General features: G+C 49.6%; 1 protein-coding gene and 3 long non-coding RNA genes across 4 annotated transcripts; 2 read left to right on the top strand and 2 right to left on the bottom strand.

Moving 5' to 3' along the window:
- Positions 1-8502: 8502 nt before the first annotated feature.
- On the bottom strand, positions 8503-10650 carry LOC121596718. Its single transcript, XR_006005305.1, has 3 exons — positions 10015-10650; positions 9223-9471; positions 8503-9106 (listed from the first exon to the last, which is right to left on the bottom strand). It is a non-coding gene; the product is annotated as an uncharacterized LOC121596718 (long non-coding RNA).
- Positions 10651-10665: 15 nt separating this feature from the next.
- Positions 10666-11625, top strand: LOC121596719. Its single transcript, XR_006005306.1, has 3 exons — positions 10666-10746; positions 10932-11320; positions 11391-11625. It is a non-coding gene; the product is annotated as an uncharacterized LOC121596719 (long non-coding RNA).
- Positions 11626-14341: 2716 nt separating this feature from the next.
- LOC121598059 (protein sister of odd and bowel-like) lies at positions 14342-21803 on the bottom strand. The gene is made up of 2 exons (XM_041924578.1): positions 19919-21803; positions 14342-15385 (listed from the first exon to the last, which is right to left on the bottom strand). Exons 1-2 carry the CDS (start codon positions 20950-20952, stop codon positions 14956-14958), a joined length of 1464 nt encoding a protein of 487 aa, XP_041780512.1. The 5' UTR covers positions 20953-21803; the 3' UTR covers positions 14342-14955.
- On the top strand, positions 21803-23997 carry LOC121598073. The gene is made up of 3 exons (XR_006005514.1): positions 21803-22911; positions 22969-23551; positions 23652-23997. It is a non-coding gene; the product is annotated as an uncharacterized LOC121598073 (long non-coding RNA).
- Positions 23998-25416: the final 1419 nt, after the last annotated feature.

Raw genomic sequence — 25416 nt, 5'->3', positions numbered from 1 at the left:
CCGGGTGTCGTTCCACCGGGGCATGACTCAAACACTGCGCAAGCCCCAAGACGATATAATCGACAGGCTATTCCAGCACACACACAAACACACAGAGACAGGCCGGCGGGTGCGGGGGAATTCGAACATAATTAAGTGCTTTGCTGATAAGATTATCACACCTTGGTGCGGCCGGGGCTCGATCGCGGCTTTATTTTGGTCTCTCTTCGCTTCGTGGCCCGCGTGCTTCATCGTCCCACGGCCTGGTGCCGGTATGGTAGCCGCTTGGACTGGGGACGGTAACGGCCGCTTGAGCGATACAATCGATTTTGGGAATGTCCGTTGGCTGTCACCACTTGTCGCCTGGGAGTCGTGGTCCTTCCCAAAGCCCTCCCCGAGCCGAACCGATGATCTCATCCGAGCGCTGCTTTATCGTAACCGTTTTTATTGTTTCCGTTTCGAGCGTGGTTCTGCGGGGAGATGAGGCATAACCACACCGGCTAAAGGTTGGCCCGTTGTTTGCTCAGCGTAAATTAACTTGTATCGTGTACGCATCGACACATCGCTCATAGCTGAACGTTTGCGGCGAGCAGAGCGAACGTCTTCCTTCCAACCGCGTCAAAGATCATAGGTTAGACGCGCGAAGGATGCGCCGTCGGGCCGTCCCACTTTGCCAAGCGACGCCAAGGGCAGAAATGGAGCCGCATGGGGGAACGAGCGGAAGATTAATTCTCTATTGTGTTTCAAAATGCTCGGTGCTCACGGTACGTCATGGGATCATCCTTTGTTTTTGCCACAACAGCCCAATTTGGATGCTTTCTGGCCTCGGCAAAATAACTTCCCCGAGAGTTGTGCCTTGGAGAAGATACCTGCACCCTCCCACACGTTCGCAACCCATCCCAGCCTAACGGAAATGGGAAACAGGCGTCTCGCAAAAGTATGTCGTCGTTCGAAGCGGAACTTGAGCGGAAAGCCAGGATCCTAAAAATACATTCCTGGCGCGCCAGTCCCGCGCCAGCCAGACACCCGCGAAGGTAGCAATCAATCGAGCAAATAATGCGCCCCGAGAGCGAGCGACAGGGTTGAGACCCTCTAGTGGGCCCTTCCCTGGCCGCGAGCCTGTCGAAAGGAACCAGTTTTGTTTTGTGGGGAGGACAGGACTGAATGAATTCTTCACAGCCACAGATCGAAGATCACGGATTCTCACAGCCGCTGCGCTGATCGCGAGCGTGTGCGAGCGCGCGCGCGCAAATGAATGAAACATTCTACCGCGCACGTATGTGTGTGTGTGTGTGTGTGTGTGTAGGGGAGGTCGACCGCCTGCAGATCTTACACGGCAGCACCGTGTCCTTCCACCCTTAAAGCCCCGCTTACCCTGCCGACCGATCGAGTGATTGTTGTTACTTTTTTTCTTATTGCTCTGCAACACCGCTTATCCGGCCAACCTATCTGGGGCGCAAAAGCGGGAAGGTGGAGGAGGCACAAGGGTGACCTATTGGCTTGGCACCGGTTGAATGGGGGTTTAGGACTGGGGCGAATAGGCGGAACCGCCAAGCAGCCACAACAGCAGACAATAATACATCCCACCAGCGCCGGTTGTGAACTTTGGTGACCCGCTAGTATTTTATTTTAACTGCCTTGCACAGTTGTAAAAGTCTTCGCAGCCCTGTTTCATCACTCCTTGCTCCCCGGGCCGGTCTGACCTGACGGGACGGATAAGGCAAATAACAACGGCAACAACAGCCAAACTTCACCCTTCTCCTTCTGCACGTTCTGCACGAACCCGGTGGGTGGAAGCTTAAGTGCAATCGTTTATGGGTGCCGCACCCTTCCATCGACCATGGAGTGGCCGTGCGAGTCGTGCAGCCCGTGCAGCAAGGGTGATGACGAACGTCATCGGTGCATCGGGTGGCTTATGTGCAATTGAAACATTCAATTAAATCGCAGTAATATTAGCCATTCCACACCACACGGACACCGGTGGATGAGATTTCCATTTTATGGTGATCGTTTCGTACGATCCGAGATCACCCTAGTGCTGACGGCAAGGGTTTATTTTTATCACAACGCTTGCCGGCCGGGGCTTATCGATCGAGCACAGGAAGCTTTATTAAATTCATTTCCATTTTATTGTCGGATGACGAGTTGTGCGGTGCAAAAGTGGCATGGTTTACTGTGGCATTGTCAGTGTGGTTCGATAATTGACATGAGGCTATTTCCATTGATTACAAGCGCTGGTCATTATCGACAGGTAATTCCGTGCTTTTCAATTCCAGCAATTGCCGGACGGATTGCCCTTTTACTACATTGGTTTTGTTCTACTAATTGAATGTCCACTTTAATGCTTCATTACGTTCAATGTGAGTCATTTCAATCATACAAGACAGCTGAAAGGCCTTTTTGTGGCCGTTTCCTTCTTTTTAAATTGCCAGCTCAAATAGAAAAGCATACGCACACACGCGCAGTTTAATTTGTTTTCCTTGTAGGTAAACGGATATCCGGACGGTGGACAAACAAATCACGCCGCTTTGTTTGCGATCGAATTAGAAATAGACAAACAATGGCGTGAAGCTTCGTAATCCTTCCCCGAGCGCTGTTTATCACGTAAGAAAGCTTACGATGTGTCGGTCAGCTTATACGGGGAAGTGCTGAAGTAACTGTTAAACAACAACTAGCTTAAGCTTAAACGTAACCAGAACCTTCCACACATTTGTGCCCGCTTTTCTGGTGCTGTTTGCTTGTCTTCTTGTGTGGAAAACAAACAAACTTGCTATCCTTTTTCCCACTCCGTTCGATCTCCTAGTTTGGTCGTGTGACCACCTGTCAATGATGCGGTGCTGTGTCTTTCACAAAACCATTCGAATAGCTGCTTTCGCGAACTATCCTGAAGGAAAGAAGCGGTGGTCACACCCCGGAAACAAATTCCATACAGTCGAACAGTCTGTTTCAGATTATCGGTCAGGAACAAATAGTGTCGGCCGGAACAACAGCCGGAAGGGTCTGTTTGCGTCGGGGAGGGTTAAGTTGATAATCATCACACCGTACAACACTTTCCTTGAAGTGTGACTTACGATGTGTGGTCAGGAAAGCAAACCTCGGCTATGCGGAATGTTTTGGTTAGTCACAGTCTTTGCTTTCCCAAGCTAATCTCGGTGGATTTCCCCTAGCAAAGTGTGAGTCAACCCGCGACCTGTTGTCCAGATGTTTCATCACCAAGAGCATTCAACATACCAAGGCAAATGACATCGCTTTGCTATGCCAACGCGTGGAGCTGGATCTTCCAAAAACTGATTCCACGAGTACGATTTTCGATTTGAGCCATATTTTCGTTTCCTTTCATTCTACCCACGCCACCTCGCATCCCCGTTCATCTTCTCCCTCACTGAATCAATCCTGACGGTCGCTTGATGAATGTGGGCTAATTTATCATCATTGTTGAGAAAAATTTATGTTTTTATTTATAAATTTTGATTTAAATTGATTGTAAGTGATGTCGGCCCGTTTGGTCGGTGCCCGCGCTCCCTATCATGTGCCGTGTGCCAGCAGTACTTACAATCGCTCGCAATCGAAATATTTCGGTACGCGTTATTTATGATCGCACGATCGCGCACCCTCTCGCGCGTTTGCGCAAGTAGGTCCGAGAGTATATGCGCGCGCGCGCGCCCTCCAACGCAATACCACGCGATCGATGTGGCCGATCCGATGCACACTTAAATGCTGCTGCTGTTGCTCCCCATACCCGCGATACAGATGGACGTTAAAATGTGCGCACGCGTCACGAGGCTCCGCTTTCGCGGCCATAATAAAATGAAATTATTTCTGCAATTATTTATCTCCCCCCTCAGCGCGCACTTAATCGCGCTTGTTTGGAATGGTTCGGATCCACCCACCACCCACGGGTTTCATCAACCCGTTTACGATGATTCGGAATTCGACAAAACGATCGACTTTGCATTGGTTTCGCCCAGATCGCCAGGATCGGTTCGGCTGATCATTAATCACGCGCTCGTCGCGCAAAGGATGAGTTACAACGGTTTGCGGGCCCCGAGAGTCTCCATGCGATGGTCTGTTTCTGAGATGGGTGTAGTGGAAACTAAATCATACCACGACCGATGGCCCAACGAGCTGAGGATCGCATCAAATCGATGGGGGGAGAGGTTTGCTTTCATTCAGACGGGCGCGTTTGGAGAGCGGGCGTATGAAGGTATGAATGCTGTTAAATATGATCAATGGCTTGGCCACGGTCGGATGGACACTTCACCCCAACACTGTTGGAAGGTGCTCTGTTTAGGTGCGAGAAAAGAATTATTGACTTAAGCCGCTTTTATAACGATTTATACGCTGAGTACTTTTCCCATGGCCAACTCCGATGGCAGAGGGATGGGCAGTGATTGCCGCGATCGCACGTCGGCGGTGGTCGCAATGTGTTGGCCGCACATTTTATTCAACCATCGGAGCAATTGGAGTGGATTGGCATTTGGTGTGATGTTTTGACGGATGCCGCCAAACAATTGGGTGAGAAGTTAATCATCTTTGACCACCCCATACGTTGGGTTTTTATTAGGAGCAGGAAGATCGTTTACTTCTACAAGAGGATCGGTGTCACTGTGAACAAGGGATACAAATTCGATCATTAGACATTTTGAGTTTTTGAAGCCATGACTAGTTTTGATTGGGATAGTTGAAAGCCAAATGGAATATGAATGTCGTTTAACTAAGCACATTGCTACCGGGCAACGAAGGTTAATGTCTCGCCAAACTGTTGTATTTACTCGTCCAATTGGTACACAATTCTGCTTAAACCTCAATTCTCTCATAAGAAATTATCCTCGTTCTTTCATCGTCCATTTTTTGACAATCTTCCGCAGTGCAATCCACACTAACAAAAGCATACATCTACACGACAACCAAATGGTTACACCTTCTTCCTTCGATCTTCTAAAGTCCTCCGACTCTCTTCTACACCTTCACGATCACCCTTTTTTCTACAAAACGGGGACAGCAAACCAGCGCCAACAACAAGAAAACAACCAAAAACACGGCAACGACGTAAAATCGTGACGATTGCACAGCTTCACGCTTGTCCGCTGCTCGTCGTCTTAATTATAATAACAATCAATAAAATTGTATTATTCAAATTCACGTTCATCATTGATTTCCAATCAGCGTTGAAAAGCGGAGTGGAAGGCAGAAGGAAAAAGCCGAACAAAAACGGGCCCCACACCAAAGGGGAGGATCTGTCGCTCGATCGGTCGGGCGGAAGGGGAGGGATAGAAATATTCAAGGAATTATGACTTTATCATAATAATAAAACTTGGAAACGAGAAAGAATTTTGATCTCTGTTTTGATTTCAGCTTTCATCCGTGGTATTCTTCTGTGTTTCGTTTGCGAGATTTCTAATTCAATTTCTCATTTCATGGCTCTTAGCGGCTGGACGGTACTGGAAAGGGTGAACCGGGCAACCCCGGACCCATGGACTGCTTAGCTTTCCCTCCCAGCCTGCTGAGCTGCTGAGCTCGCAGCGCGCAGCTCGAACCGAATCACCGATGTAATCCATCTTAATCTCACCATCGCTCACCATACCATCGTTCCCGTTCCCGGCCCATCGACGGTGAGATACCTGTCCCGTGGGGTTTTATCGCACCGGCCAAAGTGTTGAAGACGATTAATCAGTCGTGATTTCAACAGGTCCGCGCACCTGGATTACTGTACGCAAGCGCGCGCGCGCACACGGGAGAGCGAAGATGAAGACACCCTTGGGACGGACACAACGGGCGTGTAACACTTCTCTCCGGGAAGGAGGGTCCCAGGATGGCTTGAAATGGAATCTTGATAAGCCTGGCTTGGCTTGCGGGTGGCGGGTACGATGTCCTATGGCTAGGAGCTGGGAGCACAAACCGGTGCGGCGTGAGTGAGTAAGAAACACTCGTAAGTTTTGGACTACAATGGGGAATGGACGATAGGATTATTAACTCATTACCCGTATTGTGTGGCAAATATTTATCCATCGCGCATAATCCGATTAGGGCGAGGCGTTAAATTGTCAAATAATCGATTCGTCGTCACTTGGTGCGACCAACGCCGCCGACACGCCACACCAACGGTTCGCGCAAGATCACGACTTTGGAGACACGCTTTCGCGTTCCTCCTTTGTGAAGGCAGCAGGGTTTAGGCGCGAAGTGGGTTTTTGGTTCTGCGTCACGACACATCATTCCTAATGATTATGTTTCGGTTGTAAATGACACTTGTTTGCTCGTTGTTTGCGGCTTTGTTAGCTTTTGGGGCTAGTTGAAGAGCTTATTAAGTTATTTTGTTTAATTGAGTGTTGATGCATTTAAGAAGAATAATCGCTTCATTGATTTAGTTGCTTATACAGCTCTTTTTACAATAGCTCTGGCTACACAATGTTTTCCTCATATTGTGTTACTCTTTAGCGTCCCAGCGACATCCATCAGCAATTCTCTTCTTAACCCAGCTTGATGGTTTTCTTCGCGCTAACCCCACTGTCACCTTTTGCCAGGCCAGAAATTTCAACAACCATCGATCGCCCAATGTGTCGGCACATGAAAACCTCACGACCGCATTGTCCACCGCGCTCCGAGCGAGCCGAGAACAACCAACCGCGCCGCCGCCGTCATGCGCTAAACGGAGCCACAAAGCGTTTCTAATGCCCGGCAAACGCTTGGGAAAGTGTGAGAAAACCCCAAAGCGCGGTTCAATATCGCTCCCAAACCATGTCCACTCAACCATGGTTGTGTGCTTGTATGTTGCACACTTTATTGTTAGGTCTTTGAAACGGCTTAGCCCGTCGCCGCGCGCAAGTGTGCGTCAGTCATGTGCACTTCTCGCGCAACCAGACCGCGCAAGCGATTATGCTGATATGCGTAGATAATCGATGAATGGGAGACGTCTCAATAGTCGTTCGGTGTTCAGGACCTCGGTCCAGCTCGTTGTGTGTGTGTGTGTGGCTAGCGCGAAAAAGGTTTCTCAGCCGTCGACTGAATGATCCGTTTACGTGCCCCTCGACTGCGCTGGTCTGGTCGCTGGTGTCTGAACCGCGGAAATAAAGAACCGGGCGTACGATCCATTTTTGCCATTTCGGGCTTGGGTTTTGTGGTGCCAGGAGAGGGATAGACTCTGTTGATCAATACTTCACGATTTAGTGCCGGGCAAGTTTTGAAACCTGGTGACGTGCCACAAATCCTGCGCCCGAGTCTTGTGTCGAGACGTCTTGTGAGGTTCTGAGGCCAGCCGATTCCGCCGACCCGCGCGCGAACGATCACTCTCCTGTGGCGGTAAATTTATGCAGGAAAGCTAATAATTCGACACTGCACTTCCTGTCCCCGGCCGAGAGATTGGGGCTGGGCTGCATGGGGAGTTATGAATACCTCCGACGTTCCGACGTCACCCAAAGGAGTTGAGTGGGCCGAGCCGACTGTCCCTTCACCTTCGTCTTTTGTTCCGAGCACCGGGCCCTGGGAGGGCTGATCTCGTGCGCCATGATTGTTGAGGCAGAACCCAGCCCGGGGCGATCCCGATTCAGCAATTCTTCTCCGGTACGATTAAGCCCACCTTCCCTGCACGTCGCTCTGCTTCGGAAACAGGGAAGTTCGCCGAAGGATGCACCGCAGCCAGCAACGAAGCCCCAAGGGCGCACCGGGCTACCCTTTGGCCTGGGTGCACCGCGTCCCCGGGGCCGCAAACGCATCATTATTGTTATTGAGCATAATTGCCCACGCATTTGATTACCGATTCAATGCCCCCCTCATCCCCCATCCCCCCATCACTTCCATCTTTGGCAGAATTCCTTTGTTGGGGCTACGGGGACACTCCTACTCGCTTGTGGTGCGCACACTGTGCTCTGTGTCCTGGGGAGTGGTTGCCAACCGAACATGGTCCAATGACGGATGCCAACGGAGACTCCGGAGACTGTGTGCGCCCGTGGGTAAGCGCTCGTGCAGCTGTCACGACTCGGAGGATTGGCCATTGTTTGAGCGAAAGGGCCCTCGGAGGGTTTGGGGAGATCTGTGCCTACCAAGAGGTGGGGTGACATTGAGCCGATTTATCATGGTTTCAAAGTCAGTGCAGGGCGGTCGGGCACACCGACGAGCAACCGACAGACATGTTCGACATGTTAATATTAATTATTTTGACAGCCAGCGGACGGATGGACACCCGGGTCGGGTCTGGCGAATCGTCGAAAGGGAGCAAATGGTGGGGGGAACAGAGCAAGCAAGGAACCGGTGGTTGACAGAAGCATTTTGATTTCCATTTGACGTTTGTTTCCGCTCACAGAACCTGATTTATGTCTTATGCTGGTGGTACGATTGCAAAACATGTGTGTCTGTCTTCAAGATATCTTTTCTCATTTTTCAGCAAAGAATTCAAGAACGGAGGGTCCAATATCGATTAGAAAAAATATATCTCGTGTCACCTTCATTTTAAACAACTCATTTTTAATTTTTTCCATTATGTCTCGATCAGATAAACCCAAAAAGGGTGACTGATTAGCGATCCTTACTCTTCCACCGCCGATAACAACACTTTTCTATCAAAACAACAAACACTTTACAATTACAAACGATCATCCGGTAATCGGGCCACCTTTATCAACCCCGAGAATGCCCATTTCCGCTCCAGACGATCGTTGACAACAATTTATTTATCCTCCCAGACAGAGACTATCCCAAAACTGCCCTTTTTCTGGTGCCGCGTCGCGTCTGGTCGCCCGGAGAAGGAAAAGAAAACACCGCCATAATGCATTTCCCGACACGGGACGGGTCTGGGAGACAAGAGTGGCTGCTGCGACTGAGTTGTCTGGTCGCTGGGTGGAAGCCCATTTTAGCCTCGCATGTTTTGCATCTAATCTAATCTTCTACCGGAAATCGTAATAATTGCCAAAAATTGAGTCCAACCGTCGTCGCCCCCGTCGTCCCCGACGGATGCGGCAAGCGTAGAAGCCAGCACAAAACGCTGCGGCCGAGAATCGTCACACAAAAAGTGAGCAAACTAATCCACTGCCACAGCACGAGCACGGGGTAGTTCATTAAAGACTGCGAAAAACCCTTTCCAAAGCGGAGATTTCGCCCAGCAGGGAGTTGTCATCTTATTTCGGGCGCTCCCAGCCTAAAGGGAGAGAGAGAGAGAGAGAGAGAGAGAGAGAGAGAGAGAGACGAAAAAGCGAGAATACAGCAGAGAAGAGGCGTCCAGCCGTCCGCCTGCTGAACCATGTTGCTGTCTACCTTTGGTGTTGCCACCATGACCACACTGAGGGACGATTGTGGTGGATTGTTTTTGGATTGGGCCGGCGACCGGCCGGCGACCTCCAGCACAGGAACACTATGGAAAAGCGCCATGACGAGTCAAAAACTGCCAGCTTTCCTGGCCGCATCTCGGTTCGGATGTCATCTCGCTCGATGTCGGCCATGGCCTGCTCCTCGGCTCGGAAGATCTTGTTCTGCTACGCCAGTCATCGCTTCAACACTTCATCACTTGCTCGAGGGGAGGAAAAAAGAACCAAGGAAGTGGAGTTGAAGAATAGTGTGCGTGTTGCTTTGCACCGAGGCGACAGCGCACAACAGGAACGAGCCCGAAAATAAATACCGAAAAACCAATAATCCACGGGATATCGCATGCCGATGAAAACGACAATGTCATTTCGGGGGAGCTTCCAAACAAGAACAGAACCATAAAGTTTGCCAGGAACGTTTCAGAACGTATCGATGAAATCACCGCAGAAACCAAACCCCCATACGATCCCGCGGGGCTGTCGTCGTACCGTGTGTATGTGTGTGTGTGTGTGTGTGTGCTGTGGCTTTTGTGGTCTTGTTTTATTTCACAACCGCTGATCCCATCAACGCGCACGCTTGGCGCGACTTCCCAGTTCTCTACCATCTCTACCCGCCGGGACGAGGAACACCACCATGTGCAGTACACAATGCTCTGTGTTGTTGCGCGTCTTGGTACACTCGAACGGACGAAGATGGAGAACCCGTTGCCCGGGACATGACGCGGTCCTTGCCTTGTTTACTCACCCCAGCCCTCGTCGGGGCCGCGTTCGTATATATCCTTGGCGGTGTGTTGTTCGATGCCAGAGGATGACTCTACGCGATCCGGTGTTGTCGAAATTCCTCCCGGGTTGGTTCTGTGCCGGACCGTCGCTGATCAATCAGCGATAAATCTTTGCGCATCTTCTGGGCTCGTCGTTGCGCTTGCGCTGACGAGCAGCAGGGATGCTTCGATCGCGGGGCGCCACACGCCCGAACCGAACAACCGAAGGAATTCTCCGAATATCGTAACATGGTCCCGGCGTTCGAAGCTGTTACACACCCTGTTCGGGGAGTCCCCTTGGGAACTGAGGGTGTTTCGAATGGTTTGAATGGCTTTTCGATTCGTTTCAGATATTTTCTCTGTAGCTGCAACTTGTTGTTGGGCGCCATGACAATCACGTTAAACGCATTCTAAATATCACTTATACTAAGACACTTAGTTTAAGGAACTGCAAAGCCTACTTTCATGGTCCGATAATGACATATTCCATATTCTCAACTATGATCCAATCTTTCGTTGCCATGGACTATTTCCTCGGAAAACCATGATGTCACACCCTTTGCGGTACATCCAACAAAAGCGAAGACATCTTCCCAAAACACCCCACGAAACATATCCTTCCACAGTTGATGTGTCCTGTTTTGATTTGAAAGGCTTCCTTACGGTGCTCAATTGCGTCGTTAAATGTTGGGCTTCCGAGGTCAGCTTCCGAAGGGGTGAGTTTTTGGAAAAGGGGTTGTTCCTGACAGGATTATTTAACCCTAGTGCTTAACATACTTCATAGAAATCCAGTTTTTTTTCTATGTAAAGCACGTAATCCGTTCATTTTAAAAAGTAGGCACGTTGGCAAATTGTGGTTTCAATATCAGTTGTTGTTTCTATACCACACGTCGTAACACAGCAAAATGCGCAATGGAAGCCTCGAACCTGAACCTTTTCGCTGGAAACGTGCACGCACAGGCAAGCAGATCCTTGTCAGCAGCATGGCACCAACGGCACCGTGACGCCAACTGCTTTTCTACCATACCCGAAACCCCACGTGATTATCGGAGGATTATAAAATTTCAATTAAAAATGGACCTGAAGGACCTGAAGGATCTATCCCTCCGTGGCAGCAACTAACAAGCGAGTGAGAGAGTCCCCCCCTAGCGCTTGACGTTGGCTTGCTTTGATCCTGCCGGAGGGATTTCGATTGACACGCCCTCCGACACAGAGTCGTTGCCATGTGGGCTCGCCGTGACGTGTTCCTGCTTCCTGCTCGGCTAATCGTACGTAATTTACGTGTCATCCGTATGTATCCTGATTTGGCAGGACGGTTCCCTTTCGGTTTGAAGAAATAATATTTACCCTTCGATAATAGGCTACCACAGCGATGATAGAGTTGGAAAACCGTTTTCTAGCAGCTGACGTCGGGAGCGTTGATTAAGTGGCATAGAGATGTTCCGAGGCAAGTTTTCAGTTTTTACAGCCTGCTAGATCTGGTTAATTGAGGCGGTACCGAACTCGAAGCATGTTGCTGATGGGTGATGTAAACACTCATAATTTGGTTGTTTTTTGGTTTATGTTGAAATTAGACAGCTTCCACGGACCGTGGATTCAACAAGAAAATTAAAATGTTTCCGATTAACTTCAAATGCTTGTTTGCGTAAGCTCGTGAGATTCCTGTTATCAGCCGCAAATAGTGAACAGGACACATTCACCAGACCTCCATGAGGCGTTGGCTACTTTTTTATCTTACTTTTACCTACTTACTGGACTCCAAAACAAATATTGATTCCAAAGAGTGAGAGTAAGAGAAGCGAACCCGCTCGCACGAATGCTTGAAAGTTGCCAAAAAGGTGCTGACACCAATTCGAAGTGACGTGACCGAGCCCAGCCCGCGTATGCTAATTTCTATTGGTCTGTCAACGGATCGATCGTTTGACGTTGGGCCCGATCGTTGGCCTCGGTTTGTCGACAAGATGTCTCCCCCCTTTTGTGTGGAGGGCACTCCCGTCTCCTCCACTCAACTTTCCACATCCCCATGGTTTAGAACGTACTGCCTACACACATACGGTTGCTTGGCAGAAATCGGGTGTCCCATGCTGCTCACTCTGCCTCTCTCTCTGTGGCCAACATTTGAACCAGATCCGCACCGCCACAATGCGCCCAATGTGACCAAACTACAAAGGAGACACTGACTGATCCAGCGCGCGAGCAAATTGAGACAAACATGGCCGATCGGATCTCTGCGCAACAAGAGGATCGTGGCGACACGCATGCAGGGGGTATGCGCGGCAGAAGAAAAACACGCACAAACGGCTTCATAATTTATTAATCATGCTGAAATTTGTCTCCACTGATTGCCGGTAATGACAGTTCTCTTTCATCGCGCTGGTCGCCCCAGAGCTCGTCGCTCCTAGCATCTCCCACTAGGAGTAGGTGTCCGTATGTGTAGGAAAGAAAGAGAGCTGCTCGCATTTGATGAGACATGTTTTTAGGACCGGTTTGACGCGCATTTGCGTTGCGTGCAAAAAAAAAAAACATACTCAGGCACAACCACGGCACAGGTTCTTCGCTGAGGGCCACCCGTCCTCTGGGAGATGGGTGTTCCGTCCTGTGGCCCGGCGTGTTATGTGGCATGGGCGACGCTTGTTTGCTTTTTGTTTTGTCTTCCGCGCATAAAATGTGTCTCTGCATGTTGCTTTTGCGTTTAGCGTCTTGTTTCCTCTAAGGCCCTTGCCTAATACACGCTCCGACCGCCTAACTCTGCAGTGTGTTTGGTTTGAGTGAAACAGATGTGTGGCTTAGAGATTTGGGAGGAATTGTTACTGTTTTAGCGTGGTCGGAGTAGTTTCAGATCCGTATTTGGGGGGTATTATTTGTGACACGGTCTATACGATTCGGCTGTTCGGGATCAGGAATGATACCAAGAAGTAGTAACACATATGCATATCTACTGAACATTTTTGCAGAAGCAGAGCTCAAAATACAAATGTTTACTTCACTCTCGACGGGGTTTTGTGTTCTTCAATCGAACAAAATAATCTCCCCTTGAGCCATTTTTCTGCCCTTAATTACTTACAACATAATCTATTCTCCAAACCCTTGATTATGGTTATCTTTGCGACGCAAAAAACATAAATTGCACACCGATCTGCACATTATCTGCAAACATAAATTCCCTTCCGAAGCCTCCCAGCCCTAAATCTTCACACCTTCTAATCGTGTAATGCCCGGGCCGCCGGGCGCATGTGCATGATTGATTATCACTTAATCAATCAGATCAGTTTATTGTGTCCCCGTTTTGCGGCAGGGTTCATAAATTAAGCTTGCCGTTAAAGATTAAATGGCGTTTCGCACTCCATCCGAGCAATGCCTGCTGTCATTTCCGTTGCACTCTTGGGGAGGGAGGCCGGGATAAGCGGAACAGGCAAGCAAGCAAGCAAGCAAGCTCAACCGAGTGGCATAATTTATGAGCCTGTCCGCGTGCATGTCCTCGGCCGGGTCGGGTTCGATGTTGGCAAATGAAAACGAAGATGGGCCCACTGCTTTCCACCGCTCATCGCACTAGACACCGGCTCGGCAGAGCCCGGTCGCCTAGACAACCCGCCCTGTGTGGTGGTTGTGTGTGTGTGGTGTGCAATAAACAACTCAATAAAAACCAGTTGACCACGGTACGCGACCACGGGCCGATGATATCTGCACCGGATTAAATTTACTCCATAAACATCGCGCGCATGATGCACTTACAAGAAAACTCAATAAACACATACTTAAGCTGGGATAATGTACGCAAATGAATCGTCCGGTCCGGTCGGTCGGTCGGTGCCAGGTTAGGACGGTCCGTTAGGGCAAATTTCTACCTAGTGTCCCGTCTTGCTCCTGCCAGGGAATGGAGGAGGGGAATGAAACATGATCACATTTAGAGCCACGGCGAGTGTGTCGATACAAGCGATACGGACTGGTTGCCATGCCCATCCATCTCGTCCATCGCCCGTGTTGCGATGTCCCGGGGCTTGCGAAAGCCTCCCATTAAACAAACAAGTGCGCGGACTGATACGGCGTGCGCTCTGTCATTCCATTTGATTAGAAGTCTGCGTTTGAACGCTTGCAACGGGGTGCAATTGATGAGCTGCAAACGGCCCCAAGATCATGCACAACTATTTACATTACACGGTGATCGAAGACGGTGCGCTCTTGTCTCTTGTCCCAACGATAACACGTAATAAAGAATCGTACACATATGGGCAACTCACCGTTAACTGTTGGATGGAATTTTCAGCCGTTTTCGAATGTTTGATCCAGTTGAAATAATGACGTCAGTTTGAGTTCTGTTTGAGAGCATATATTACTAATATCAACTACCTGGCTTACACATCCTAGCATTTTATTTGCCTATTTACTTTACCACAAAACTGTTCCGTCACAAAAGCGGAAGATAATCGAATCCGTTGTACATATGTCTGGCATATCAGCAATAATAATAATAATAATAATAATAATAATAAGTACCTAACAATCAAACGTCCTTATGCCTTAACCAATCGCAAAATGGAAGGAAGAAGTAGATAATTCTCAGAGAACGACATCAGTCCAAGCCTTGCCTGGCCGGCCGGAAGGCACCGATATAGTGTACTTAGTATGATCTTAGTTTAGATTTACCATATTTTACAATCTATCACCGAGCGTGGGGTGCTGCTCGAAACGAAAAACTTGCTTCCTACAATGCTAGAGCATAAGCGACGAACCGTCGCTACCATATCAGTCACTTTTAGATTACTTCTCCCGCACGAATGCTCACAGGCTGTCTTAGACCTACACTATTGGACATACCGCTTCTGGGTGATTACCATACGCACAGCACACAAACACATTCAAGCCTTTTCATACATACATTCACGCATCCTTACTCGTATTTAGTTTGCCTTCCCATCACGCCACGCTCAGTCCACATCGGCTAGCGCCATCAGATCTACGGTTTTCAGCTCACATCCGCCATCCTCTCGGTCGCTCTCGGTCGCCAGCGAACCGTCCGATCCGGCCGCAGCTGACGCGTTCGGGCCGGCCAGATCGAACGTGCCGCCCGCACCGCCGGCCGTTGCGCCCAGGTTGTGCGTGAGGCTGTGCCGCCGGAGGTCACAATTCCGTCGGAATACCTTGCCGCAGGCGATGCAGTGGTACGGCTTGATGTCGGTGTGCGTGAGCAGGTGCGTTTTGAGATTCGAGCGCTGGTTGAAGCTGCGGCTGCACACCGGACACTTGTGGGGCGACTCCTCCATGTGCAGGATCTTGTGCACGGCCAGCGTTCGCGACTGGCAGAATCCTTTTCCGCATTCCAGACATTTGAACGGTTTCTCCTTCGAGTGAATGTATCTGCGCACAGGTAGAGAGGGGAGGGAGAAAGGAAGAAGAAACCCGAATCGAAACGGAATTATAAAATAAGTCAGCAAAAAAAAAACAACAAGATACACAAAAGAGCTACGAAAAAGCCATATCCATCATATATGCATATAAAGGTGTTTTAGTGAAGAATTGAAGTAAAAAAAAGAGCAAGAAAAGGAAAGAGCTGCCCGCGGATGAAGCGTGGTGAGGAGAGGGTAAGTATTTAATGCGATAAAAGTGAAGCAATAACAACAACAAAAATGAACGCAAAACGCGAAGAAAAAAAACACACACCAACCGCCAACGAAAAACAGGAAAGTTACAAGCAGTGAAGATGAAAAAACGATGCTAAATAAACTCCAAAACCTCCCGCAAACCGTGCGGCGTGAAAAAAAGGCCACCTCCGAAAATGAAGAATGAGCAAAGGCAAAGATGCTGGTGATGTTTATGGGTCTTCGGTATTTTTTTTATAATGCGTGGTTATTTCTCAGCCCGCAAAGCGCGGACTACGAGCATGGGGCATCGGTTTTATGGTTGCGAAGGATCGGAGTCGATCCGTGAAACCTGTGGGGCTCAGGCGACTGAACCTGTCAACGGCAAGAGCGAGAGCAAGAGAGAAAGAGACGATAGGAAGAAGGGTTTCATTCCCGTATCGCGCACAAGATTAAGCATTAACAGATGTCGGATGCATAAAAACATAATATTTTTATATTGATTTCATCAATTGTCTAGTCATCGCGTCCCGCATCGGTTCGTTGGCGGAGGGGTGGGGGGGGCTGGTTTCAGACCTTCTTCGCTCGTGGGATCGCGCGCTCTGGATGATGTGCGCCACGTCCGCCCGGTTGAGTGCCCTATAAACGCGTGCACACCAAAGCACGCGCACGAACATGCTTGATCGCGATCATGCTTGATCGAGGGCAGACACCGGCAGGCCGAAAGATCGGAATAATAAAAAAAAAACCCCTCTCGAACCCGGCAAAAGTGTTTCGAGAGACGTTTGGGGAGGAAAGAACGTTTCTTTTCCCGGACGATAAAATAAAGGTAGATCAGCCGTCGGCATTGGGCAGATGAAATTGGGGATGTTGTAAAAGTTGGGCTCGGGAGGAAGGTTTAAGGCTTTTAATACTGTGTTCAAAAATAATGAATCCAATTCAAATGTTTATTTTTCAATTACAGCAAAGTAAACGAACTCGTCGAAAGAAAGAGCCTTACGAAGGGAACTGGGAACTATTTGGAGTATCTCTGTTTTCTAAATTTAGTTCACATGTTTTCTTATCTAAATAATTTCACAAATGATGCTATGTTGCTGTAAAAAGGCCTACAATGTAAGTTACTATACATTAAACGCTTTTAGATGAACTTAACCAATTGTGCCAAATTTAATTCTAATGATCACATGATTGCAAGTGCGTGCTCCAGACGTTTCATATGTAAGTGTAGTTTGAAATGATATTAATGCATGGATTATTAGTTGGGAAACCCATTAGCTTAGTGCCTGTTGTGCGTATGATGGTGGATGGAGAGAGAAAGAGGCCATTCGGTGTTTGTATGCATGTATTACTGGTACTATGAGTATTAATATTAATATTTGCTAGCCCGCGCGGTGTGTAAGGACAAATGTGTGAAGGTTGGTGAAGCGAAAGTTAAGCTAAGTAGATTAGCAAAAGCGAAACAGTATCACAATTGTCTACCTACCTTAACTTACGCCAAAAAGCTTTTTTGCGAGCAGCAGTTCGACGAGCAAAAGTCGAACGCGTTCCCTCTTTCTCTCTTCCGCGTTTTGTTTTCTTGTTTTTTTGTTTGTTTGTTTGTTTTGTGGCCAAGCAACACACAGCCAAGACTGACTCTGGAACGCGCAAGCTCTGTATCTCTCGTACACTATAAAAATAAAACAACTGTCCCTCTCCCTCTCCGTCCCGCCCTAAAAGAAGCTTGAAGCTAAGGAAGGAAAAGTAAAACGCTACACCCAAAATGCGCTGGCCAGTCTACTGCTAGTGCACGCTAAACGCATCCTAAACTTGCAACAACCTCGCTAATTCCACTGACAAGCGCTAACAAACAAACTGCTGCTGCTCCTGTTCCTGTGTATGGTCGTGTATGTATGTGTGTTTATGTAAGTGTTTGTTTGCGTCCCGCTTTTGGCCGCGTTACGATAGGAATTTCGTTTGAATAATGCACCTTATCGGGGCCGGTGTCAAGTTGAGCGCTAAAATGGTCGTCCAGCTGTCAGGGGCGATGCCACTTATTTATCATCTTGCAAACAGCGATTTCAACACCATCGAGACCATCGGGAATTAGTAATTTACACTGTTGCATTCTTTCTCTCTCTCTCTCTCTCTCTCCCTCATGCCATCCCATCCCATTCCCGGGGGTGTCCAAACGGTTCAACTCCAGTGCCGAGTGTCTCTCTTTTGGCTCGCGGACCGACTGCGAGGGTGCGACTTATCGAAAAATCATAAATTAAATGTGCGACACACATTTCCCTTACACACGTCTCTGCCTCTCTCGCACACACACACAGTCATGCCCATTTGCCTGTGCCGTTGTGCGCCGTTGTCCGGCTTTCGAAAGTGTCGAGAATCAATTTACATATCGTCGAAATGAGAAATGGAAGTTACTTCTTCGCTGCTCGAGCGAGCGGATCACCACCACAGAAGGCAAGGCAGCAGAAGGCTGACTCCGTCGCGCTGAGCCGAGCTGCACATGATGATAACCCGACCAAACCGACACCCCACCCACCCAATTGCCCACGGAGTAGCATCGGCGAGTGGCCGGTGGGGAAGAGTGCAAGTCTGAAAATGGATGCCATAAATTAGGCGATCCACTCGCTAAAGTGATCATGTTCGTAGTCACGCTTCGTGCGTGATCATCAGTTTCGCTACTTGCCAGCAAACAACCGGCCAGCCAACAGAAGGAAGTACCGGAGGCTTTAGTAAGGATACTCCTCACACTGACACTTCCATGTTTTATCCCCCTGGCTCTGTTCGCTTGGTTCACTTTCATTTCGTATTAATTTTCGTTTGTATAACAACTGTGGCTTTTGGAATCGACCCGATAAAACGGATTGCTTTATTATTAAAACGAGTAACACAAACATGACTTTGCCCATTATCACCTTCACACTTTCTGCCTGCTTTCGTATGAGAATCATATCTATTAAAACCTAAATATCATGACTGCAACTGATTCTACCCTTAAACAAAACTGTCCGTATGTGTGCTACAAACACACAGACCAACAAAAAAAAACTTCCTCGTACTGTTAAAAGACAAAATAAAACTTGACCTTTTTTATCAGACCAGCACCTGCACGCGCGCTCCCGCATGAAACTCGAGATGCGATGGGAAACGCATTCTTGCGTCCGTAATTTCGACGCAACTGACCGAGTTGACCGGGAAGCATGAAGAGCATCATCAAAAAAAAACAAAAACGAGACCCACCAAATGTCCCGCTTGCTTATCTCGGCCGGGGCCGTTGGGATTTTTTATTAGCTACCACAAAACGTCTGCTAATGCCTTCATAATCTGTAACCGATCTTAAAAGCGTCTATAAACATGGCACATGCACACACGCAGGCGAGTACCCAGCCGAGTGGCGGGGGCTAAGGTGAGAAGCTTAAGTGAATTAAAACCCCCACTGAAGCTGACAAGAAATTGAAACCATCCCAATAAACGACTTGCCTCAAATTGTGTCACTAATGTGACTCTGTCGCACAAAACGAAGCGAGGCTATCGCTCTGACTGGTGTTGGCAAATGGCAAAAAAGAGGTAGAAATTAATGATCAATAATAATTATCGCCCAGGCACTCAAACAGAAGTAGAAACCTGATGCATAATGCGTGCCAAGCTGCAATAAACTTGCGCCGAATGGATTGAGTGATGGTTCGTATTATCCTGTGTATCGCTAATGAAGCAACGCTCTATGCTGTATGCGTGTAGACGTGCAATGTGTATGTGTGTATGTGCGTGACTGTTTGGAGATCACATCTTGGAGGGATATATGGGAAATATCCTTGGACTACTAGATGCGTGATAAATGCGCATTTTATTTCCTTACACACCTTTTGCCTTGTGGAAGGACATCACAACAATTGCTTCTCTCTTATCTTCCTGCGCTTGGCTCCCTCTCTCTCCTTCTCTCCTATCGTTCTTCTTTGTGGTCTACATCTCTCTCTCTCTCCCTCTCTCTTGTTGCCCTTTTCCTGCTCTCTTTCTCTCAGACGGTTCTGCAGTTAGGATGCGGTTGTAGTCTTGTATGGTTCGGGAGTTCATTTAGCCAGATCCACGCAACACAGTATGGATGGAGGGACAGCGGGAAGAAAAGAGAAGAAACATCAGAACAAAAGGTCAGCGTGACTGTTCGAAAAAGGGAAGGGAGCAGAGTGATGTGGTTTATATAAAATAACGAGATAAAACACACAAAAAAACAATACAGTTACATTAGATAGAGAGAGAAAGAGAAGAAGGATAGAAAGAGGAAAGGTTCTGAAGGAAGACGAGCAGGATCCAAGATGATCAGGCTTACCGGTGGTCGCGCAAGTGATCCTGGCGACGGAACGCTTTCCCACAGATGTCGCACGAGTACGGCCGCTCGTCGGTGTGCGTGCGCTCGTGGATGAGCAGGTTGTAGGACTTGGTGAACTGTCGGTTGCAAAATTTGCAGATGAACTGCTTCTTAGGTCGCTGGCCGCTACCACCGGCCGCAACGGCTGCCGCCGTCGGTGCCGTCGCAGCACCCGTGTGGCTGTGTGAATCCTTTGTCCCGACGGCTCCCGACGCGGAAGTTGCCGCCGACACTGACGGTGCCGTACCGACACTCCCAGCCGCCGCCAGGGTTTTCATCTTGTCCGCGCTCATCTGCTGGTGGAAGGCGGCATTGAGCAGCAGGCTGGGATAGCCATTGTCGAGCGAGTTCCCGTCGGATCCGTCGTCCGGCCCGTCGTCAAAGTTGAGATCTTCATCCTGATCGAGCACGGGCAGCTCGTCCGCTAGCTCGTTGCCCTGGAGCAGCATGGACGGGCCGGACGTGTCCATGAACATGTCGTCCCCCATCGCATCTCCTCCATCTGCATCACCCGCGTCGTTCGTCGTCTGGGCCGCGGGTCCAGTGATCGGCATCGATGGCAGGGGCTGATGACGCTGGTGAGATGCGGTAGAATGCCCCGCAGCCGATCCGGACAGACGCAGCACCTCCGACTTGCTGGTGATCCTCTGCAGCGTCAGGTACGACTCGAGCGCCTGCAGATTGAGGGCGGCTGCAGCGGCCGAGTTGGCCGGCATAAGGGCGGCCTGCTGCAGGCTGGTGACCATCGTGTTCTGTAGCGACAGCACTACGGCCGCCGCTGCCGCAAAGTCACCCGCTGCCGACTGCGATCCCGATCCGCCCGAGCGGCCCGTTGCGGCGGCGGCGGCTGCGGCGGCTGCAGCAGCCGCCACGGCCACCGCTGCCGATTCGTTCGATTGCTGATCCATCCCAAGCGCACACACGGCCGGTACGGGAATGTTTTCTGGGGCGGGCGATACGTTCCTGACGGCGGCACCGATACCTTCCACTAACATCTAGCCCACGGTTGTCGGTACGCCCGGCCACGTAGCGACGGGTTTCCTTTGCCCTGTTCCGACTCGTGACTTCACGCGACCTTCACAAACACCCATAAATTAAGCAAACATTTGACCTCACTTGAGGAGTTAAGAAGCGAGTGCGAAGAATGGCCGGCCTCTTTTCCCTGTGTTATGCCTTAATGCCTTAATACCGACAACCGCTCCCTTATCAGTCACACGACGGTTCAAACGCGAATCTACACAAGCCGCTATCAATCGCCACTTTCACATCCGCTTGCCTCTTTCCTTCTCTTTTCCTCTTGCTCTCTCTCTCTATTGATGTTTGTTCTGTTTGCTTTTGTTTTCTGGTACACACAAAAACACGAACCGCAACACAACAACCGAGCGGTTTGTTAGTTTTCGGATTCAATCGCGCCAACACCTACGCAATCCTTATCAACACAAACATTCACTGCCACACACACACACCTACAGAAAAGTCCTTGCACAGTCGAACACACACATACGCACGCACACACACAAAGACACAAGATCTTTCGTTTCCTGGCGGCACACTAAAAAAAGCTCTCCGTAGCGTGGAAAATACGAAAAATGTCCGTTTGCAGCAGCGAAAAGCGGCAGCAGACCCTCTGCCTTTCCAAATTCTCGAATGGGTAAGCGCGCGCGCACCAGCGTTCGTTCGGTCGTTCTGCCGTATCCAGCGTCCTGTGCTCTTCTACGCATATCGATATGGAGACGCACTAGCGAGCCCATGGACCGGGCTGAGGGCTCTCAGCCGGACGAGAGCTTTTTCGCTCACCGCTCGCTCGCGCACCGCTTCTATGGCATCTCGCTCCGGCTTCCGAGCTTTCGGTGGGCGCGCGCACGACGCTACGGCTCTCGCTATCTCTGTCTGTCTTGCTCTCCCTCTTGCGACTCTCTGCTCTCGCTCCGTGTACACACGCTTGCCGCTCTACTGTTGCTGATGCCTTTGTTGATGAAGCTGAGGTCGTGCGCTGCCGTCGCCGCCGCCACAAACACTGCTGGAAAGCTTGGCGAGATTCGAACCTGTTTTCTTCTCGTGCGGAGTCTGCGCCGCTGCCGCAGATCCCCCCCCAGCACGATCCGCTGTTCGTTTCCTCCCCAACCACGGGCGGTAAAGAACGCATTCGCTCTCGCACACCCACTCGTAGCGATGGTTCACGCTGAGCCCATCCAAAAGCCCCCGAAGCGAAATCATGAACATGAACAAGTCGAAAAAACCGTGTGTCTAAAACACGGAAGAGATACAGAGAGAGCAAGAGAGAGAAAGAGAGAACAACTACAAGTAAAATAAAAAAAACACGTATACTCCTTCAGTCGATCAACCTTTTTAAGAAAAGTGGTTCCATGGGACGACCGCAACGAAAGGGGCACACGAAACCCGGTACGGATCCATCGTCACGCCAACCCTATCTCCCCTCTCACACATCACCCCTTTTGAGGTTCCCCTTAGCTTCCAAACCGAGTGCCCAACACGTCCTCGCAGCATCATGCTGCGTTCATTAGGCTTGGTGTTCGATCGGGGCTGTGTTTTGGGAACAACAGTTTTACCGACCCAAACTGTCACTGGCGCATTTTCACCCCCCAGCAGGCAGCAGCTCTATCGCGAGGAACCCAGACCAGAGCCCAGGTTCGATCGATGTGTGTTCTTGCGTGTTACCCCGTGCCGTGCACCATAGATTTCAATACATCTGGCCATGGGTGTAGATCGATCGAGCCGGAATGGAAGGTGCAGAGCAACCGGCCCGGGTGGAACCTGTTTTGCCACAGATGCCCGGGGCGGTTTGTGTGCGCTGCACCATCATCTCGTTTTGCGAGGGTGTGAGCATTTCTTATTAGCGATCGACCCCGTTCAACAATGTCGATACGAGCGTGTGCAATATGCTTCCCCTTCATGCATGGGGAGGTTACATGGGTTACGACGCCTTTCCCACTGTGAGATATGTTAACTAACACGGTCGAACACAGTTTTATTAACCTAACCCTTTGCAGGCTTGTGCATGGAAACTCCTCAATCAACCGAAGTCCTCCCCGTCGAACGCTACATCAGCCGTCCCGTGAAAACGTCAAGCTTGATCGGATTGCCTTCCATTTGACACCCGTGAGATAGCTCCGCTGGCTCCGTTTTATTGTCAACACCTAGGGGAAGCTGAGACCTATTTGGCCGCTTTACAGCCCGATCTATTTCTCAGCTCTCCTACGAGCGGGCCGCGATTCCAAAGCCCTGGCCCACGCGCGAAACGCCCGTCTAAGCCCGTCGTTAATCTCCGTCCGTCAAATCCCCAGCGGCTTTCGAGACGGCAGGTGTCCTACCCAGCCAGACGACGGAGACCGTGTCAGTTAATGTCGACCCATTCAAAAAGAAGATCGCGATCATCCACGGGTGGACTGGACCCAGCGAGCGCGTCACTCACCGCGTCTCTATTGCCTAAATTATCGTTGTTTTGCTGCCGCTGCGAAGACGAAGAACACGACGACGACGACGACGCGCCTTGACTGAAGTTGTCTGAAACGCGATCATTACGAGGCAATCACTACCTACTTGACTTGAATTACGATGGTCATTAATCGCGCGGTAAGTACCACAAATTTCAATCAATTAGAAGCGTTTTTATCGATGCCGGACCGTCACTTAAAAACCGTCGACACTCGTTGCCACGTTTCTGCTCATTTAGATACTGGCGTTTTGGATGGCTTTGGTCGTGAAGATGAAAGCCACAGCATCTTCAGGTGAGCGGGTACGATAAAGCTACGTTCAAATGTATCCAATTCCACCAGAGCTTGGAGCTCGCGTGGAAAATGCTTGCCACCCAGACTTGAAGGAGTTGAAGATCAAGAACGGCATCCAAATTGCTCCAAACCGCAAAACAACTGCCACCAGAGAGACGCTATTTCACGCACACTCAACGCGCACCACTTCTTCATGTCGCCTTCGATGCCTCCGCTCCTAGCGAGCGTTTGAGGCTCACTTGAGTAAATAATAAAACTTAATAGTGAAATAAACCCGCGAACAAAACGAGCTTTGTTGTAGGTATATTTTCATCGTTTGCGATCTTATGATGGGTATTCATCCCTACCCGAAAACCCTCATCGACGGTTACACTGATTTTCCATGCAGCTATCCCAGCCCGTTCCCCGTGCCCGTTGCGAGCCGGATAGGAGCCGCATCATGCTCGTAATTCGCTCCATACAGCCTCTCATCGGCGGTGACTTCGAGAATTCTTCCTGCTTCGAACATTATCCGTATTTGATGGTCATCAGAAGGGCATCACGGTTGGTAATTCGAAGAAGAAGATATAATTTTTAAATATTTTTAATACATAGTGTGATGTACGATTAATATCCTCTAAATTTGTGCATTTCAAAGAAGACATTAGACTGTATTGATTGTTTTTTGTCGTATAAAAACCTAAGCTTCCCAAAACCATAACCCTCCTAGGGGGATCGAAAGCCGTTACGGTGCGATCATAACGATCGGTTTTCGTTTCGCCAGCCTTCTCACCGCAACGCCACGCTCACGATCCACGGCGGGCGTCACGCGGATATATGCGTACGAGAGGCGCGCAAGGGCCTTCTTTTTCCTTTCCCTTTGCTCGAGTCGTTCTTCACACAGCCACACAGCCACAGGAATCGCGCGCCAGCAATCGATCTTGAAAGCCCCGTCGGCTTTCACGTGGCTTTATTGTTGGTCTCTTCATCCCTTCAGCTGGGGCTTCGGGTTCGGTGTTTGTCCCGTGCGATCGTGATCGCCGACGATCTTCACTCGACGCGGAGTGCGAAACTGAGCCTGCGTTGATTAGGTGCGATCATCAAACAACGATCACACGATCAAAACGATCGTTAGGGAATTGGAGAGATCGATCGGTGTTGTGCTGGCAGCTAGGGTTGAAAGCCTATCGCGCCGAAGCCCACCTACGAACGAATCGGACCACTCGAGGGAGGTGTTGGAATGAACGGAAACTATCCCACTAGAGCGCCTATACGATCGACATCCACTCCCATCGTATTCGCTGCTTCGAAAGGGCTATCCCACCCACCAAAGTGGACTAACGATGTGCAAACACGTGATGCGAGCCGATGCGAGTGAAAGCTAATTTATGCTCGAATGAAGATGAAGAAAATTAATTCTTCCATAAATCCCACTTTCCTCCCTCGCACACGCTCTCTTGATAAGAATCAGTTGCATACATTTTTGAAGTCGAATCCCGCTTGGGAAATGAGTAAAGCGTGGCGCAGCATTCTGTTAACAAACCTTCAAACGATGATGATGTCTCCCCGTTTCATACCGCGATCGTTTGTTTATTTGCCTTTGCACAATGCGCCGTTGCGCTTGTCTTTCTGTTCCCCTTCTCCATGCGCCGATGCAGAGACACGCGAGCCAACGCGAGTGGTTAAATATTTATGTACTCCCTCTCGAGCATATTTGCGTAAACAAATGTT

The sequence above is a fragment of the Anopheles merus genome, chromosome 3R (genome assembly GCF_017562075.2).
Source record: "Anopheles merus strain MAF chromosome 3R, AmerM5.1, whole genome shotgun sequence".
Classification (NCBI taxonomy): Eukaryota; Metazoa; Arthropoda; class Insecta; order Diptera; family Culicidae; genus Anopheles; species Anopheles merus.
Note: the sequence above shows the minus strand (reverse complement) of the source record. Positions and strands in the feature narration are given on the sequence as shown.

Bases quoted from the DNA above. Each gene is read 5' to 3' on its own strand.
- LOC121598059 (XM_041924578.1), bottom strand. From the start codon at position 20,952: ATGTTAGTGGAAGGTATCGGTGCCGCCGTCAGGAACGTATCGCCCGCC. The intron at 15,386-19,918 runs GTAAGCCTGATC...ACCTGTGCGCAG, and splicing joins GATCACTTGCGCGACCACCG to ATACATTCACTCGAAGGAGA.